The sequence below is a fragment of the Lathyrus oleraceus genome, chromosome 5 (assembly GCF_024323335.1).
Source record: "Lathyrus oleraceus cultivar Zhongwan6 chromosome 5, CAAS_Psat_ZW6_1.0, whole genome shotgun sequence".
In the NCBI taxonomy this organism is placed as follows: domain Eukaryota; kingdom Viridiplantae; phylum Streptophyta; class Magnoliopsida; order Fabales; family Fabaceae; genus Lathyrus; species Lathyrus oleraceus.
The window spans coordinates 196,570,158-196,586,810 of NC_066583.1; the positions used below are offsets into that span (position 1 = coordinate 196,570,158).

The 16,653-nt window shown below is 34.6% G+C and overlaps 3 protein-coding genes across 6 annotated transcripts; 1 reads left to right on the forward strand and 2 right to left on the reverse strand.

Annotated features, from left to right (window-relative positions):
- Positions 1 to 687: 687 nt before the first annotated feature.
- LOC127082767 (uncharacterized) lies at positions 688 to 6,256 on the reverse strand. Of its 3 annotated transcripts, XM_051023003.1 has the most exons (8): positions 5,171 to 6,256; positions 4,624 to 4,807; positions 4,071 to 4,126; positions 2,968 to 3,237; positions 2,626 to 2,862; positions 2,351 to 2,470; positions 1,231 to 1,359; positions 688 to 980 (listed from the first exon to the last, which is right to left on the reverse strand). In XM_051023003.1, exons 1-8 carry the CDS (start codon positions 6,254 to 6,256, stop codon positions 963 to 965), a joined length of 2,100 nt encoding a protein of 699 aa, XP_050878960.1. In that variant the 3' UTR covers positions 688 to 962. The 3 variants fall into 3 exon arrangements, with proteins under 3 accessions (XP_050878960.1, XP_050878958.1, XP_050878959.1); XM_051023001.1 differs by having other exon boundaries at positions 4,624 to 6,256; XM_051023002.1 differs by lacking the exon at positions 688 to 980 and having other exon boundaries at positions 1,201 to 1,359; positions 4,624 to 6,256.
- Positions 6,257 to 6,332: 76 nt separating this feature from the next.
- Positions 6,333 to 9,797, forward strand: LOC127082768 (uncharacterized). Of its 2 annotated transcripts, none has more exons than XM_051023005.1 (5): positions 6,333 to 6,476; positions 6,820 to 6,978; positions 7,881 to 7,932; positions 8,201 to 8,267; positions 9,493 to 9,797. In XM_051023005.1, exons 2-5 carry the CDS (start codon positions 6,823 to 6,825, stop codon positions 9,593 to 9,595), a joined length of 378 nt encoding a protein of 125 aa, XP_050878962.1. In that variant the 5' UTR covers positions 6,333 to 6,476; positions 6,820 to 6,822; the 3' UTR covers positions 9,596 to 9,797. The 2 variants fall into 2 exon arrangements, with proteins under 2 accessions (XP_050878962.1, XP_050878961.1); XM_051023004.1 differs by having other exon boundaries at positions 6,343 to 6,476; positions 6,817 to 6,978.
- A 1,765-nt stretch (positions 9,798 to 11,562) lies between these two features.
- On the reverse strand, positions 11,563 to 14,478 carry LOC127082769 (pentatricopeptide repeat-containing protein At1g77360, mitochondrial). Its single transcript, XM_051023006.1, has one exon. The coding sequence runs from the start codon at positions 14,215 to 14,217 to the stop codon at positions 12,775 to 12,777; it is 1,443 nt and encodes a 480-aa protein (XP_050878963.1). The 5' UTR covers positions 14,218 to 14,478; the 3' UTR covers positions 11,563 to 12,774.
- Positions 14,479 to 16,653: the final 2,175 nt, after the last annotated feature.

The following is a 16,653-nucleotide window of genomic DNA, read 5'->3' on the forward strand; positions in this document are numbered from 1 at the left end:
ACTTTACTTTAGTGTTGGATGATGTTGATTGAAGTTTTTTTTATCTTGGTTGCTTGATATTTGATTTGTTGATGAGAATGAATCTCAGACACTTTGGAGTGTTTTTTGAGAAATATGAGAAATGAATGAGAGAAAGAGTTCTAGCGCGATTTAACGTTATACCGTATCTTCAAAATATTTTAACGTTCATTTATACTTAGGTACATTTCAAAATACATCTCCAAAATCTATGGACATTTAAATATTTTTGCGTGATGGTTAAGAAACATATAAGATACATTAAAAAATTCAGAATTTTAATTCGATAGTAAACGCTTTATTCAAATTTTCACGCAAGAGTCTCTTCTATATTTTTGCATTTTAAACAATAATAAGATTTTTAAGTTTAAAAAAAAACCAAAACTACTGTAAATGGGTAAGCTTTCAATTTGAAACTCTGAATCTGAATATTCAATCCAAAAATTTGAGTATTTTGTGGGCTCAAATTTTCAGTTTAAATATTCAAATGAAATATATATTGGGATTGATAACTTCTATTTCCAGTTTATTTCTTATCGGAATTACGAGACAGAAGGAGGTTTTATTTTATTTATTTATTTAAATGTGAAAGAAAGTGAAAATTTGAAAATAAATGAGGAGCATTTGAGATTTTATCATATTTTGGGAGAATATAGAGCCAAGAGAGTATGAAAACCAAGCCCTAAAAAGGGATACAATTTGATTATATTAAATATAAAAATTACAAAAAAGTCATTTCTTGTCAATGTTATATACAAATCCCAAGAACTAAAGAGAAAATAACAATAGTTAAATACTATGTACATTAATTTGGTATTTGTGTATTACCAAGTACTCTGGAAGCCGAGTATCATATATACAAAGCAAGATCTGGGAAATATTTAAAACATTCAACCGATCTAACTATTGATGACAGTTGTAGCTTGTAGCTGGTGAAACTCATACTATTTAGCACCATAAACCTGCAGGATTCAAATTAGCAATAGCTGTTGAGTCTTGAGGATTTTATAAGCATAAACAAAAGAGACAGAAAAAGAGTGATAACGTTGTAAACAGGTGTAATGGGAAAGTTTTTGTAACCAGAGCATGCGATTTCAATTACTCTGTGTCGATATTTGATTTGTGTGACACAAAGCATGCTCTCTAATGTAGAGATACGAAAGTACTTGTTAAGGCCACAGTTTAACAACTAATATATTAAAAGTAGGATACCTTGATAGACTTGTTACCACATCCAACGTAAAGTTTTCCTTGACTGCATAACATAGCTGTCACAACAGAACCCGAAGAAATGGATCCAAATGCGTTGACATTCAGTTCTAACTCGTCTCCTGATAATTCCTACAATTCAATACTCTTTTTGATGAATTTCTATGCTAATTGAACAAATAATAAATATTTAAATAAAACACCGCAGTTCGAAGATACAACAATGTGTTTACTAATATCTATTATCGCAAGGTATCTTAGATTATCTCATAAGATTAGTTTCTTATCTGAGAGTATCTTATACTACCTCTTAAGATTAGTTTCATTTCTTGGGTATTATCATGATTTGTTTCCCTATGTAAGATTACTGTAAATTAGAGTTAGTGTTTAGTCTTTTTGTATCAAATCATCAATCATATCAAACCATATTCTTGATTTAAAATCTTTATTCTTTTTCTTTCCTATTTATGTAAAACCTGATAACTCCAACATGGGGCGGTACCATCCGCCATGATAGATCATGCCACTATTTTGCCACCAAGTTCCCTAAAATCTGAAACTCAACTAAAATTGAAACTCAATTCTTCTTGCCAGCATACACATATTCACGACTTTTTCCCCTCTCTCAAGTCTACTCTATGTTTGTGCTTCAAAGCTCTCATCTGTTGTGTGATCTTTCCAATGTGTCCAGAATCTCATCTCCATTGTCTCATTTTAGGAGTATGTTGAAAATCTCTCCTCAGTCATCTCATCTTTTTGACATGTTTAGAATCCATCAGTCGCTGTATAGCACTGGTTTTGTTTCGATTGTGGTTTCACATCTGTTGTTTTATACCAGTTGCAATTTGACATTTGGCACCAATTTTTGTCCTAGTTGCAGTTTGGCATCAATTTTTTTGTCCCAATTGCATCTCAGACTGACTATCTCTTAAGAATATTGTAAAAGTAAGACCCTATAACTTATTCCGTAACTATCTCTTCCTAGTTAAAGTAAAAAACCCTATAAATTCAACAACCACAATTGAGTTTTCACAAATTTAAATGATTAACACAGCACGCTGGCTTCACTAAGTTCATGTCCATGTAATCCCCAAAACCATAGAACAAGATTTTGCATTTCTACCTGTATATTAACATTTGTGTCCCAACCTCCAGTATAGAGACATTTTCCCTGCATACTCAGAGCAAAAATTGCACCACTATGCAATGTTTTGGAAGTCATGAACACGTCGTTACTCCAGACCTAAACAAGCAAAAAAATAAAATAAAATAAAAAAGAGATGTTAATGTTACCCAACAATGAAAGAAGATGATTATATAGAGATATTTATTTTCAAGTGGCATACAATATATTTATGTTTTAATGGGAAGGAACACAGTTCTAGAAAAGTAAGAAACCTTTATGCATCCATTCTCATATGCTGCAACCAGCAAATTCCTATTGACAGTAATAGCCAGGATAGACTTCATGTCTCCAGGCAAGTCTTCCCCTAGTACTGCCAACGGGCTGTAATCATTAAGACTCCACAATCGGATAGTTCCATCCCAACTACCACTGTAAAGAACATCATCACATACTGAAAGTGTGGAAACTACAGATTTGTGGCCATCCATTGTGCAGATCAAAGATCCATCCTGGAAAAATGTAGCAAGTATAACAACTCTAAGAATGCACTTTGCAATGAAGCTTTTGTCTAAGGCTGTAGCATGTGTAGTGTATACAATGAAAATGTTACTCACCTTTAATGACCAAGCTTTTATTGTTCTATCTCCACTTCCAGTGTAGAGAAGGTTTCCGAAAGCAGTCATCGAATGGATACCACTAAAGCGCCAATCCTTCTGCTCATACCATTTCCTCAAGGGTTCTTGCCTAAGAGATGCAGCAATCTCCCACACAAATATGCCCCCACCACCGTCACCACTTATACATAATGATTCTTCGTCATCAACATAAACTAGAGCCATAACTTTATTCTCATGACCTCTAAATGTATGTAAATGAGAAAAGTCCTGCATAAAATTTGCATCAATGAAACTCGTCAACAGAATAATCCATACTACACGGTAGCAAAAGACAGTAGCTCCAAGAATCATACTATTATCTATCATGCTTTGAGGTTGCATAACAATTTAACTAGCACTCAAGATTCTATTTTCCAGTTATTCATGTAAAGAAAAGAGTGTAAACAATCCTACATAGCTGAAGGTGAGAAAAGTAAATGTGCATTTGAAGGAAATATTGACCGCAATTTGTCATAGAATTATAATTTTGGGAAGTCATATACAATCCAAAAAACTCTAAAGCAAACACACTTGTTTACAATTAATTTTAAAGGGAAATCTTAATTTTTGAAAGAAAAAGGGAAGCATGAGTATCACAAATGGAAATTTGGAATTATTCCGTCCATCTATTTTTCTATGCTTCCTTTTATTTATTTGTATATAAGAAGTGCTAGCAACAAACTTTCTTTTCAACAAATGCTCTCCTGTTGATTGAAATAAAGTGGATCCCACTATTTTGGAAATGGGTCCCACCGAATGACACGGAACTGCATAAAACTTTGTAGAATCCATGTGAATTTCAACCAATAGGAAAGTGTGTCCTAAAAAGAGTTGTTATTAGCATTTATCGAAAGGTATCTGCTAACTGGTGTCACCAAGGGAGAAAAACACCTGAATAACTATTTACTAGTAAGCACCAAAAGAAAATTTCTAATTTCATTACATTTACTGAAAGATTAATGATCAAATCCTCATGCAAAGATTATTAATGAATAATGAGATTATGCTATTTGGAAAACCAAATAGAATGTTATTAGGTAATTGCAATTTAGAAGTGTTACCTGCAAGGACCATACACGGACAGTTTTATCAAAAGAGGAGCTAAACAAATATCCCCCTGTGAGACTAAACAAACAATTGTTAAAATGAAATATAATTCTCCATTGCATGATCGCCATATATACTAACAAATCATAACTTCACAAGTGTAACACTTTCCTTAAAATAGGCGAATCAACATTAACACATAAGCTAATTAAGAGCCTAGCATATAGGTTGCATTAAAACGTGCCACACCAAATTGCACATTAGTAACAATATTTTAAGGAAAGGCGTGGATGGTATTAGAAACCGTGACTGAACCAACTCAAAAGCCTCAGGTTCATCTGCCACCCAAATCCATGGCAAATGTCAATTATCAATAACCTATTAATCACCTGACTGAAGGCCTTATGCGGCCTACTTCACCTCTTTGATAACAAAATGAAAATATAATTTATTTTATACCTCAAAAATAGTGTTAAAGTATCTTGTCATCCAAACATGCAACAAATTATATCATGAAATATGACTGATAGTGATTGCAGTGTTTGAATATAAACTCAGAATTCATACCTCCTACAGCTAAACCAGTGATAGAACCAAGATGGCCTTGCAGATCTTTAAGCTCAGTCATTCCCTGAGATAAGCTTGCAGGGAAGACTTTGTCAGATGTATTTTCCGCACTTTGAAGAAACTCAGGTTGACCTCCATTTGCTTTCGCCTTCAACTCATGATCTCTCGTTTCTTTAGATCTTTCCTGAGGCAACTGACACAACTTAGCAAGAATCACAGGGTGACCTGTGTTGTTCCTATTTACTATGACCTCTGTTTCTCCCAGAAAACCAAATTGATGCTTGACTAGCACATCTTGAATGGATTTCCTTACATCCACTACATCAGGACGGTTTCCAGGATTAATGTCTAAACATTTGCAAAGAGTCTGTTTAAGTGATAGGTTATCAGAACCAATTTTTTCTTCCAAAACAGAACAAACTTTCTCCACCCAAGAAATGTAACTAGCCGAAACATCAAGACTGTTTTCTTCACTCATTTGCAAGGTAATCTGAGGGAGTGCATTTCTAAAAAGAAGTTGCAACAACACACAAGCCAGTGACCATACATCTGAGCCATACCCGACCGGATGCCTTGAATCCCCACTCTCTGGGTTGATGATCCCCTTGCGCAATAACATAGACAAAACCTCTGGGCTAATAAAAAGCTCATTGTTCAAACAATCCCTACACACGGCTTGATGATCATCACCCGCGCCACCAGAAACCTGATCCACAATCTTCTTTCCCATCACCAACACCTCATTCAAATCAATACAAACACCACCAAGCTCATCAAAAGAGAAGCATGGAAGTCCCAAACATCCAGCAACCAAACCTTCCAAATTCAAAGCAATCACAGCTTCAACGATACCCTTTGCAATCGTTGCAAAACGACAAACCCCACCTTCATCCAACTCCAAACCATCCCCATTCACACCAAGAAACCCATTCCTCAATCCACCAAACTCATCCAAAAGCCTACCACTGTGCCTCTCACACACCAGATACAAAGTACCACCAACAACCTCACTCCACAATCCATAAACCCTACAAAACCTACCCTGCCTCACAGAAGCTTCTAGAATCAAACCTAACCCCTCCCTCACAACCTCATTCATCAGTTCCAAGCACTTTATAACCCAAGCAACATAACTAAACTTAAACTTCGAATCACTAAGCGGAAACAAAGTAACAATAGGAGCAAGACTCACCGCACGGTTAACTCCGAAGCAAACCCTACCCTTAGAACCCGAACTAAACCTACCAAAACCATTCTCGTCAACCGAAACGACATCGTTCGGAAGAATCCATTCCTTCCAAGCAACGTAAAACTCATCAGACCAGAACCGAGAGGAATAGCCATAATTAATCAAGGACCGTTGATGATTCGTATTCCGATTTTTAGATGAAGAGTGTTGTTGGAGGCAGATTCTAAGAAGATCAATATTTTTGGGAAGAGAAGAAGGACCTTGTTTGGGAGAGTATTTAACGAGTTGAGTACACGCAGGGCAACGAATAGTGTTCGGAAATCGCTCCTGAAGCTCCACGAGACAAGCTTCACAAACGGTGTGGCCGCATGGTAGCACTCGTGGAATCGCGTTTTCACCGTCGTAGTTTTGAAGACACACCGGGCACTCCGGCAACTCCTCCATCCAAACACAGCCGATACAGACCACAACGGCGTCGTTTCTTTGTCATAAGAAATTTCACTGATTAGACGGTTTTGTCCTTCGATTATTTTAAATACCGAGATTACCCTTGTATAATCACCGTAGAGTGTAGCTCAGGGCGCGTTTTTATTAAAAAAATACTATCGCGTGTGATAGAGAGATCTGAACTGAAAGTTGCGTCTTCTTGATCTGAGTGAGTGAGGTAGGGATTCTACTTTTCCTTAGTTTTTTTCTGAGAAAATTCTAGATTCAAAGCGAATCCTGAAATGAAAGGAGCTTTTCGTTGCTGCTTTTGTTTTTACTTGAACAATGAATCTCTCTTTCGATTTGATGGAATTTCGATCCTGTAATTAGGTTTTTTTTTCCAGTTATTTACATTTGAGAACTTTAGATCGATGTGTATTACTAACATTATTAGATCCATTTAGCTTTAGTTGTTGATTTTTTTTTTGGCTTCGGAATGCTTGAGAGCGAAATTTGGTGTTTGTGTTTTGATTTATGGATGTCTTTTCTGACAATTGTTTCTTTGTTTGAGCTATAAGAAGGCCATGGCAGGGTCTGGGAGTTCCATGACGTATTCCTTTCTTTTATTCATTGTCATCCTCTCACTTCAAGAAATGTACCGTGGGAAACTTGCATCGTCTGAACTATACACAATACTTGGAGGGTTCACCAGCTCTCTCTTATTTCTTGTGCTCCTAACTGTGAGTTCTGAAGCCATATTTCTTGCACGAGGCATAATCAAATCTTGCATGAGGATTTTCTTATCTTTTGAGTTTTACTTATAGTTTGCTTATGATTCTTTTTTTTCTCGAGTAATCAGATCATTTACTACATTTCTATTATATCTATAGGGACAATATCAAAATATGTACTGCATAATTCTTTCCAGTTCCTATGAGAAGTTCCATTTACCATTTTGTTAATTGAAGTTAGGAGATTGTTAGAAGACCGATAAAATTACTACTTTTATCACTTCATAGTCCATAGGTTGATCTTTGTATACATTGGTTCCTTGGTCACTCATTGATTGGACCCCCCAAATTAAGTTATCCAAAATTAAGTAAAGAAAGAGATTAAACAGTAGAATATAGTATGTGTATTCAGTAGTTGAGGAAAGAAAATATGTATAAGGGAATGAGTCACATCACAATTTACCCCGGATGTGAAGAAAACTCTCTTTGCCTAACCATAATGGCTCACTCAATAGTCTGGCATAACCCACATAATTCCCTCACCTTACTATTTATACGACTAAGACATAACAACTTGTCAACTAAGCATCCTACTACCTCGCTCATTATTTACCATATATTTTTACCACAATCTTATTACATATTATACGTTTTTTACTTATGGCCTCTACCCGGGTCTCTATCAATCATGGACATATTCCTACTGTGTACAATGGATCTTTTACTTACATATTAGTGCTAAGTGGACTGTTGTAGCCCATGCTAACAAGATATTTGTGAATGCTATTTTCATCCATATAGTCTGCCTTAGATCATCTTCTGTCACATATATTACTTCCAGGGTATCTATTAAAGCGAAATATTTCAAGTTGATTTAAGTTAATCACACTTATGTTACATTTTGGTTGTAGTTCATTGGAAATTTTCAGGAATCAGCAGGTGCAAAAACTGGCTGGGGTGCTGGTAAGTTCGCGATAATGAATGTTGATGACAAATAGTTAAATTTTACATTAATCAAATTCAGAATTCAAGAAACAGAATGAATATTAAGTGGTACTTTGCAAAACATCTGCATTTTTATACTTGAGAATTGCATGAAATATGGGAGAGACATGGGACATTCAATTCTTTTGCTCCTTCTGGTGTCACTATGCATAAGTCATGCATGCTGAGCTTCCAGTTGTGTTTTATATATTCAAAATTTTTAAAAGAATGTCTTTTTATTTTGCAGTCATAGTAGCAGAAGTAGTTGCTTTGATTGCTGCAAGCACTGTCCACCGAGTATGCACTACTACATGGTATGCTCCCTGAAATACCCCTCTCTCCCATATTCTAATGAACAATAAGAAGAAACTCACTAGGAAGTGTAGTAGTATTTCTTTAAAAATAAATAAATAAATAAAATGTGTGAGGGAGAAGTAAGGAACACATTAAATGTCAATCTCCCCTCTGATGTAATTTGTGCAGAGTGACAATTAATTAAGTGGATATTCTAGCCAAGCCTTCTCAATGACTGTTTTTAAATCACCATCAACTTATGATGAAATGATGCATTTTTTTATATTAAAGAACACATCATACCTTCTTTTAATTGAAAAAGGGCATTGATACCAACTTCTTTTGAAAAATAACACATCTTACCTTCTTTTGAAAAATCACGGTGGCTCATCAGAATTCTGACAAACTCACTGTGATACCAAATGTATGACTATCAGCTTATAATAGAAGTGGTGAAGTTTGATATTTGACATCTTAATGACTACATGCAATGGGTTGGTTAACCTTTGGAACATGTTCTTATTGATTCTGGCTTTCATGTTTCACCTCCACTCATTACATAACAAAATATATGACAATCAGCTTGTAATAGAAATGGTGAGGTTTGATATTTGGCATCTTAAGTAATACATGTAATGGGCTGGTTACCCTTTGGAACATGTTCTTATTGATTCTGGCATTCATGTTTCACCTCCCCTCATTATATAATTAAATAAACTATTGTAGATTTTTATCCCTCTACATTGAATTCTAGCTTTTCTTTGTGGTGTAACCAATAGTACAATACATTGTAAAAGAAGAACAGGCAACATCATGATATCATGATATCATGATATCATGATATCATATCCTTTTAGGTAAATAAAGTAATAGACGACTTAAAGCTTTTGTAAATTGCAGATTGCAGCCTATTTCTGATTTTGTAAATTGCAGATTGCAGCCTATTTCTGATTTTGCAAATTGCTGAAAATCAGAAGGATGTTTCTGTTCCTAAAGCACATTTTAAAAATGGAATCAAAAGGGCCTTGTAAAGTGAAAAAACAAAATAGTCAAGTATAGCAACTAACTAGCAGAGTATTTTGGCATTGTCATAGTCCAGTATTTAAAGATAGGGTCTTATTATAGCAGAGTAACAGGGTCTTATCTGTGGATACTTTATTATTTAAAAACTATAAAATTGTATCAATTGTTATTTTTTATGAAACCATTGTTGATGTTCTTCTAATGTTTGTTGCATGAATGCAGTTTTCTGTTCTCGGCTGTATTGCTCTATGAGGTTAACAAGCTCTCTGGATCAGCGGTTTCAACAACCGACTCCAGAACAAAAAAGCAAAGTGGGAGAGCTTAATCATTTTGTATGATTACTGTCAGGGCATATATAGAGAATTTTCCCTAGTCGCGCGATAGTCTTACAGCCCTAGTATCAGAACTTATAAGATGAGCATTTTATGATTTATCTTGACACTTCATTTTACAATTACAATGGTATAATGGTATGATTTGAAAGATGTGCATTTAACTAAAATTCAATCAGTCATTTTTTATCACAAGTGAGCTTGTTTACTTCCGCCAAATAGTGAATGCTAAACTGGGTTACAAGGGATCTGAACTACTAATGATCAAACTTTCATGTAAAGTGAATGTTCAGGATTAGTTCTGCCTAAGGAAACCTTTGACACTTAGGACTTGAGCCCCTTTGCTTTCAGTGATTCATAGTCCGTATGGGTCTTGCAACTCATGAATCTCACTTATTTTTTATCTCTTACAACTCTGAAGTCTGAAATAGCATTTGTAACATTTGAATCCATGTTGATATATTCTTTGAATTTGCAAAAATATATGTAGTAGGTGGTGATAAGTATGAGGTCACACGCATATCATGTACCTTCCACACCAGACATATGGGTTCGCATGAGTAGTTACATAGCATAGATTGCCCATGGCGAGTTATTTGATGATGGGAATGTTCCTAGCTTAGGTATCCAATTGCCACCATCAATTATTGCAATTCTAACCCCTCAATTCCAAAATCCTAGCTTTCCGAGGCATATTCCTCTTGCTTTATGATCTGATAGCTTAATTCCAAAATCCCGGCTTTCTTCGACTTCCTTTCTCACCTATTTCTCAAACTCCCTCATCATTGTGAGCCATTCACATGGATCCCTGATCCATTTCTGATATCCCACCAAGCCTAACCATTGTCTAGGAGTGAATTCGGGTTGGATTGGATTGGGTTACACTTAATCCGTTATCCAACCCGTTCAAGCTTTAATGAGTTGGATTTATTGTTCAATTTGTAATTTCATTGTCAAAACTGACCCGTCCATTTGTGAGTTGGGTTCGTAGGTTATGTTTCAAATAAAAAAAATATATTTTTTATGATTTTTTTTTGTTTAAAAAAAAATATTATATTTCAATACAATCATACTCATTTATAACATTTAAATTCAATGAAACACGTCATATAATATCTAATAAAATTCATCAACATGACATAAATTCGAAAATAATATAAAATTCACGAAGTTGTAAATGATTCAAAAGAAAATAAGAAATAATATTTAATTTTAGAATTATATAAATTCATTAGTCTAATAGAATTATATGTGAAGAATATTTTTTTTTGGAAAAATTAGGATTAATAGTGAGATATTAATTTTATACTTTTATTTAAAATAATAATAAAAATAATAAAAAATTATTAAAATCATATTAATGAGTTGGATCAACGGATCTGTGGGTCGTAAAATTCAAACTCAATATCCGAACCAAAAATATACGGATTATAATGGATTGGGTTGCATATATCCGTATATGAATGGGTTCAGATAATTTATGAGTTTGTTTGATTTGGCTCAACGGTGACGGGAATATGAATCTCACCCACATGTAACCCACTTCTACTCCCCACCAAGCCTAATTATGGCTTTTGGAAAAAAAAAATCATGTAAAATTTAGCCACTAACACTTAAATTCCAACATTCTTCACCAACATTTACTAATAAAAATTATGTATGCAATTTTTACATATCAATTTATTCGAACAAATTTTTATTTATATCGGTTTGAACGTCTATATCCATCCTTTTTACATAAAACCCTTCATTTTCCCTCTATAATTTATCTTCTCCCCCATCTCCTAATCCACCTTAACCATCTTGCTTTAAGCCTTAACCCCTTTCATTTCAAAAAATTCAACGCTCTGCAAAAACTCAATTCTGCATTTCCTCCTTTGTTAAGTCTATCGATTGTTGCTGACACTATATCATGTTGATACTAATTTGACAATGAACTTGAAACTCAAAAAGCAATGGATATAAAATTGTATTGAATTTATTTTAGAACAGAGGATGATTCCCTTTCTTACAATATGTAATGCATACAAGTAAAGTATCTCAAAAAAGAAATGTATACAAGTAAAAGGAGAAAAAGTATGACAATGGTATGGATGGAGTTTGGTTCCTTGCAAGATGAACAAATGAAAAGATGAAAATCAACAATAAACTGGTAGAGAACAGCATCCTCATTCAGCCCTAAACCTTTGACCACGTGGAAATTCTCCACACCCTTGTACTTTGCTTCACTCTCCTTGGACTTTGTGTCCATTCAGTTATGTGTGCTCCTCTATCTTCTTTGCTCTTCTTCCTTTCCTGCCCTTGTCCCTCTTCTTCCTTTCCTGCTTTGAGCCTCAAGTCCAATAGTTTCCTTTCCTAATCCCTCCCTTTTCTAGTTTCTCTTATGCAAAAGTAAGTTAGGCATATCAATTTGTTAACAAAAATGGGATAACTCATTACACCTTTAATGTTTCTTCCAAACCTTGTGAATTACTAAAATTATCTCTTTCGCTTCGTTCGGATAGTAAAATCCGAATGTACCCAATACATTAACTCAAACAGAAAATGACCAGATAAGTATGTCTGGATTTTAATATCCAGATAGTAATATCTAGATGAAGCAAAAGGGGTAATTTTAAAAATTCATAGGAAATCCCCTAAAAGGTGTGTAACAAGCAATCCCCTAAAAAAACATACCAATGGCCATGTCACTCTCTACATGTGCATTTTTGCCTTCTATCGTATTGCAAGTCACTGAATCCACCCCATAGGAAATCAAACAGCCGGTAATTGATGTGATTACAAACAACAAAAAGAATCTGAGCATGCATTTAATGGAGTTCTATCATGGGTTCCTCCTTGTGTTTGTCGATCACAAAAATTCGACCGAAACTCAGGAACATGATCATCTTACAATGACCTTATGATTCTTGCAATGCAACAAAAAAATGATTAAAAAAACTTGGTCTTTTTTCCTCTTGTTACCTGGAGAAAAATTACACATACATCTTGTAAGTTGTTATCCCCAACAACCACTATCACACCAGCTCTCTGAGTGCATAGACTTTGTATCTCTCCAACAGCACCTGCTTTAAACATCCGATATGCCTCCAGAGATGCAGTTCTTACTTAAGAGACACAGCTAGTGCTCGTAGATTTTTCTGCACTCCAATTGCGAGCAGCCTTCCATGGTTTAATCATACAAAGGTTCCTTAACTAGAAGATTAATTTTCTCATGCAAAAATTTGAGCACATCTTCTCTCCCTTCCTTTATAAGTAACTGTCTTAACTTCGCAAACGTAATTCGTGACGGTCGAATTCCTTTCTCTATCATCTCTTCCAGCAAAACACACGCTTTCACAACATTGCCCTTTTGACACAGTCCATTGATAAGGGCTGAAAAAGTGTGCAAGCTTGGGACAAACTGTTTCGACTTCATATACCTCCATATTTTCAAAGCCATATCCACTTCATTCTTCTCACAAAACATCTTTATCAGCATTGTATACGTATCCGCATCAGGTTCACACAGCTTGATCATCCGGCGAAAAACACTAAAAGCTTTATCAGTCTCTCCTTGGCTAATCAAACTGCTCATGATAACATTGCAGGTCCTTGAATTTGGAGCAATACCATTACTTTCCATCTCTCGTAACACCCTATGCACATTTTTTAATTTGTTTGCCTTGCAAAAAGCACCAATCAGTGCATTATACACCACAACATCTGCCTTGATTCCATTCCTTTCCATCTCCATGAATGTATCAATAGCATCCTCAATCCGATTCTCCACTCCATAAGTATGAACAAGCACACTATAAATAAACGACGTCGGCCTGCAATTATTATCATCCATATCCTTGACAACCTCGACCGCTTCATCAACCCGTCCTGCCTTGCAAAGAACATCAACCATTATACCATAAGTAACAATATCAGGATTACACCCTGCAGAAACCATCTCCCCAAAAACCTCTCTTGCTTTCGGAAGATTCGGTTCCTTTCCCCACCCTTCAAGCAATATACTATAAGTCTTCGAATCCGGTTCAAACCGTCCCTTCATACTATCAAAAATCTCCTGAGCCTTCCTCACATTCCTAGACTTACACAAAGCACTCAACAACCCATTAAAAGCAGCCAGATTCTGCGGCGTATCATATTTATCCATTACATTAAAAGTATAAACAGCTTCATCAACCTTATGAGCCCTAGCATATTTTCTCATGATAATACAAAAAGTTTCAACATTTACCATACCCTTTTTCCTCATTGAATTAACAAGGTCCCACACAATCTGATACTGCCTAATCTTTGCCAAAGACTCAATCATCAAGTGATAAGCCCTCACCGAATGCGAGTAGTTTCGCTGATTCTCAGCCCATTCGAAGAACCGAAACGCCGACATCCCCGCATTCTCGAACCTCTTGAGAACAGTTTCCACTAATTCAGGAGAAACCCTAACCCCTGTTTGGTTAAGAGCAGTGTCAAGTGTGACCGCAGGAGAGGACATCATAACCTTGCACACAGTTTCTGTTACTTCTGCAAAATCCGGAATCGGTTCGCTTGTGCTTAACATTTTGGCGAACGATGCGCATTTGAGTAGTAGAAAATTTCTATGGTTGGAAATCTTAATCATTGCGCTACGGTGGAACTGTGAGACAATGTAGTATTGCTTGGAAATGGTTAAATTAGGATTGGAATTGGAAGTTGCGACATTTGGAGGTTGTGAGTATGAGGGAATTGAAAATTTGCAAACCCTAACGCACCTGTTATGGACTGAAGAAGTCAAAACAAAAGTGCTTACACTGCAACACAACTTTGCGAATCGCGATCAGATGCCAAGGTTGTTTAGAATGAAAATTAATTTTGTAAAATGGAATATAATGTCTGCTTTCACAACTTTATGTATGGTTTCACGGAAAATTCTTACATGTAAATAACACTAATAAATAGTTTACATATTATAATTTTTTTATTAATTAAAAAATAAAAATAAATTTTTCTCGGTCCTTCATAATCACGATCATCACATAAATCCATTTAAAAAATAAAATAAATTTTAAAAAAATTTAAAATTTTCTCTCTTCTTATTGAATATTTTTAAGAAGATGAATTTAAATAAGTTTTCATACAAGTATCTATATTGTTTCACAAGCACACAAAAAAATTGAGATGCAATTTTACACACATCCATTCAAAATATTTTAATTTGCCACCTCATATAAATAAAAGTGTGTTTTGGTTGAATACATATTTCTTCCGACATCTAAAATATTTTATACTCTCCATCCATATTTTATTTTATTTTAGAATTTAGAATTTATTTTACTTAAATTTAAAATTTGTAATTTTTGAATCTAAATATTATTTTTACTATAAAATTTATTTAAATATAAATTACTTTAATTTTAATTCTCTTTTAATTAAAGTAAATTTTATTCACGGCAGAATCAAACACACTTTAAATGTGAGTAGTTTATAATTATTTTTAAAAAAAATAATCACTACATGTTTGATTATGAGGAGAAAATTTGATTTTAAATTAATTAATTATGTCTAAAACTTAGTTGAATGTAGATTGATTTATGTTTGGATAAATTCTTAAAAAATGATTTCAATAGTATATTTAAATATATAATTACGTTTAGACTCAAAAGTTACATTTTAAGTAGAATCAATTATAAAAAACATAATCAACTCTATCATTCTTAGTTTTGGAGACCGAAGCCTTTACGATTTAACAATTTCTAATTAAGGGATGTTGATTTTGAGATAGTGGTTTGTGGGTCTTTAAGGATGGAGGTTTGGGCGGGATGGATGGTATGCATGTTGAAGGATAAGTCAAAAACTCTCAAAGGGACTTTTAGGCTTTGTTTATGAGTTTTTAGGGGAATAGAGGGGGAGGACTTTGAAAATTAAGAAAGATTGAGTGAAAATAATATAAGAATTTTGGTCAGAAGAGTTTTTTAGGGTTGATTTTTATTCATAACACCTAAAATCCCTTAATTTGAAGGAATTCAAAATTTGTATTGGAGGAGGATTTTGGAAGACTTTGATAAATTGTTTAAATATAATTTTTTTTTGTTATAATATTTCAAAAAGTAAAAATATATTAATGATAAGCATTATTTTATCATTTTAAATAAATAAAAAATAAATAAAAAATGTTTAAAATTTCTCTATATTTTTTAAAAAATCATTTTCCCAAACCCTCCCTTCATATCCCCTCCAAACTCTCAAACAAAGTCTTAAGGTCCGAAACAAAGAGCTTTTTGAAAATCTAGATTTTAAGATTAATGTTTGCTCGAATAAGGTTCAACTTCTAGAGCTGAAAGCAGAATCCGAGTCTCTTTCTCATTATGAGTTGGATTATAGATTGTAAGTGTGTCAAGACTTGGTGGAATTTATCTAGAGTTGGGATGCTCAAATTATACAGAAGTCTAGGCAGGTGTGGCTGAAGGAGAGGGATGTTAATTCAGGTTTTATTCATGCTTGTGTTAGGAAGAATAGCAGGAGGAATAACTTGATGGTTCATCGTGTGGGGGATATTTGGGCGGAGAAGGTTTTTGGGTTAGAAGGGAGATCTCAAGGTACTTCAAGTAGCAATTTTCTGATTCAGATGTTAATAGGCCTAACATTAATTGGGTCCCTCTTCCTTATATCTCCTCGAATGAGGTTGCGCCTCTTTTTGTTTAGTTCTTGCCTTCAGAAATAGACGTCGTGATTGTGAAGATTGATGAATCAAATAGCCCATGCCCATATGGTTTAATTTCTCCTTTTATAAGAGGTTATGTGGGATGCTTAAGGAGGAGGTTTTTGTGATGTTTGGCCAGTTCTATTTGAATGTTGTGTTGCCTAAGAGGTTGACGTCCTTTTCCATTGCTATCATTCTAAAATAGAATGTCCTTTGGAGATGAGATATTTAAGACCTATTTTCATTTTAGCTTCTCTTTTTAAGTTGGTGGATAAAGTGTTGGTTGCCAAGCTTGCTAGGGTCACAGGGAATCTTATCTCCCTAGAACAATTGGCCTTCATTAGAGGGAGACATCTGGTGGGTTTTGTGGTAGCTCTC

Coding starts and splice junctions, on each gene's coding strand:
- LOC127082768 (XM_051023005.1), top strand. CDS start 6,823: ATGGCAGGGTCTGGGAGTTCCATGACGTATTCCTTTCTTTTATTCATT. Junction 6,979..7,880: donor TATTTCTTGTGCTCCTAACT/GTGAGTTCTGAA, acceptor TTTTGGTTGTAG/TTCATTGGAAATTTTCAGGA. Junction 7,933..8,200: donor AAAAACTGGCTGGGGTGCTG/GTAAGTTCGCGA, acceptor TTTATTTTGCAG/TCATAGTAGCAGAAGTAGTT.
- LOC127082767 (XM_051023001.1), bottom strand. CDS start 6,256: ATGGAGGAGTTGCCGGAGTGCCCGGTGTGTCTTCAAAACTACGACGGT. Junction 3,238..4,070: donor TCCGTGTATGGTCCTTGCAG/GTAACACTTCTA, acceptor AATTTTATGCAG/GACTTTTCTCATTTACATAC. Junction 2,863..2,967: donor TAAAAGCTTGGTCATTAAAG/GTGAGTAACATT, acceptor ACATTTTTCCAG/GATGGATCTTTGATCTGCAC.
- LOC127082769 (XM_051023006.1), bottom strand. CDS start 14,217: ATGATTAAGATTTCCAACCATAGAAATTTTCTACTACTCAAATGCGCA.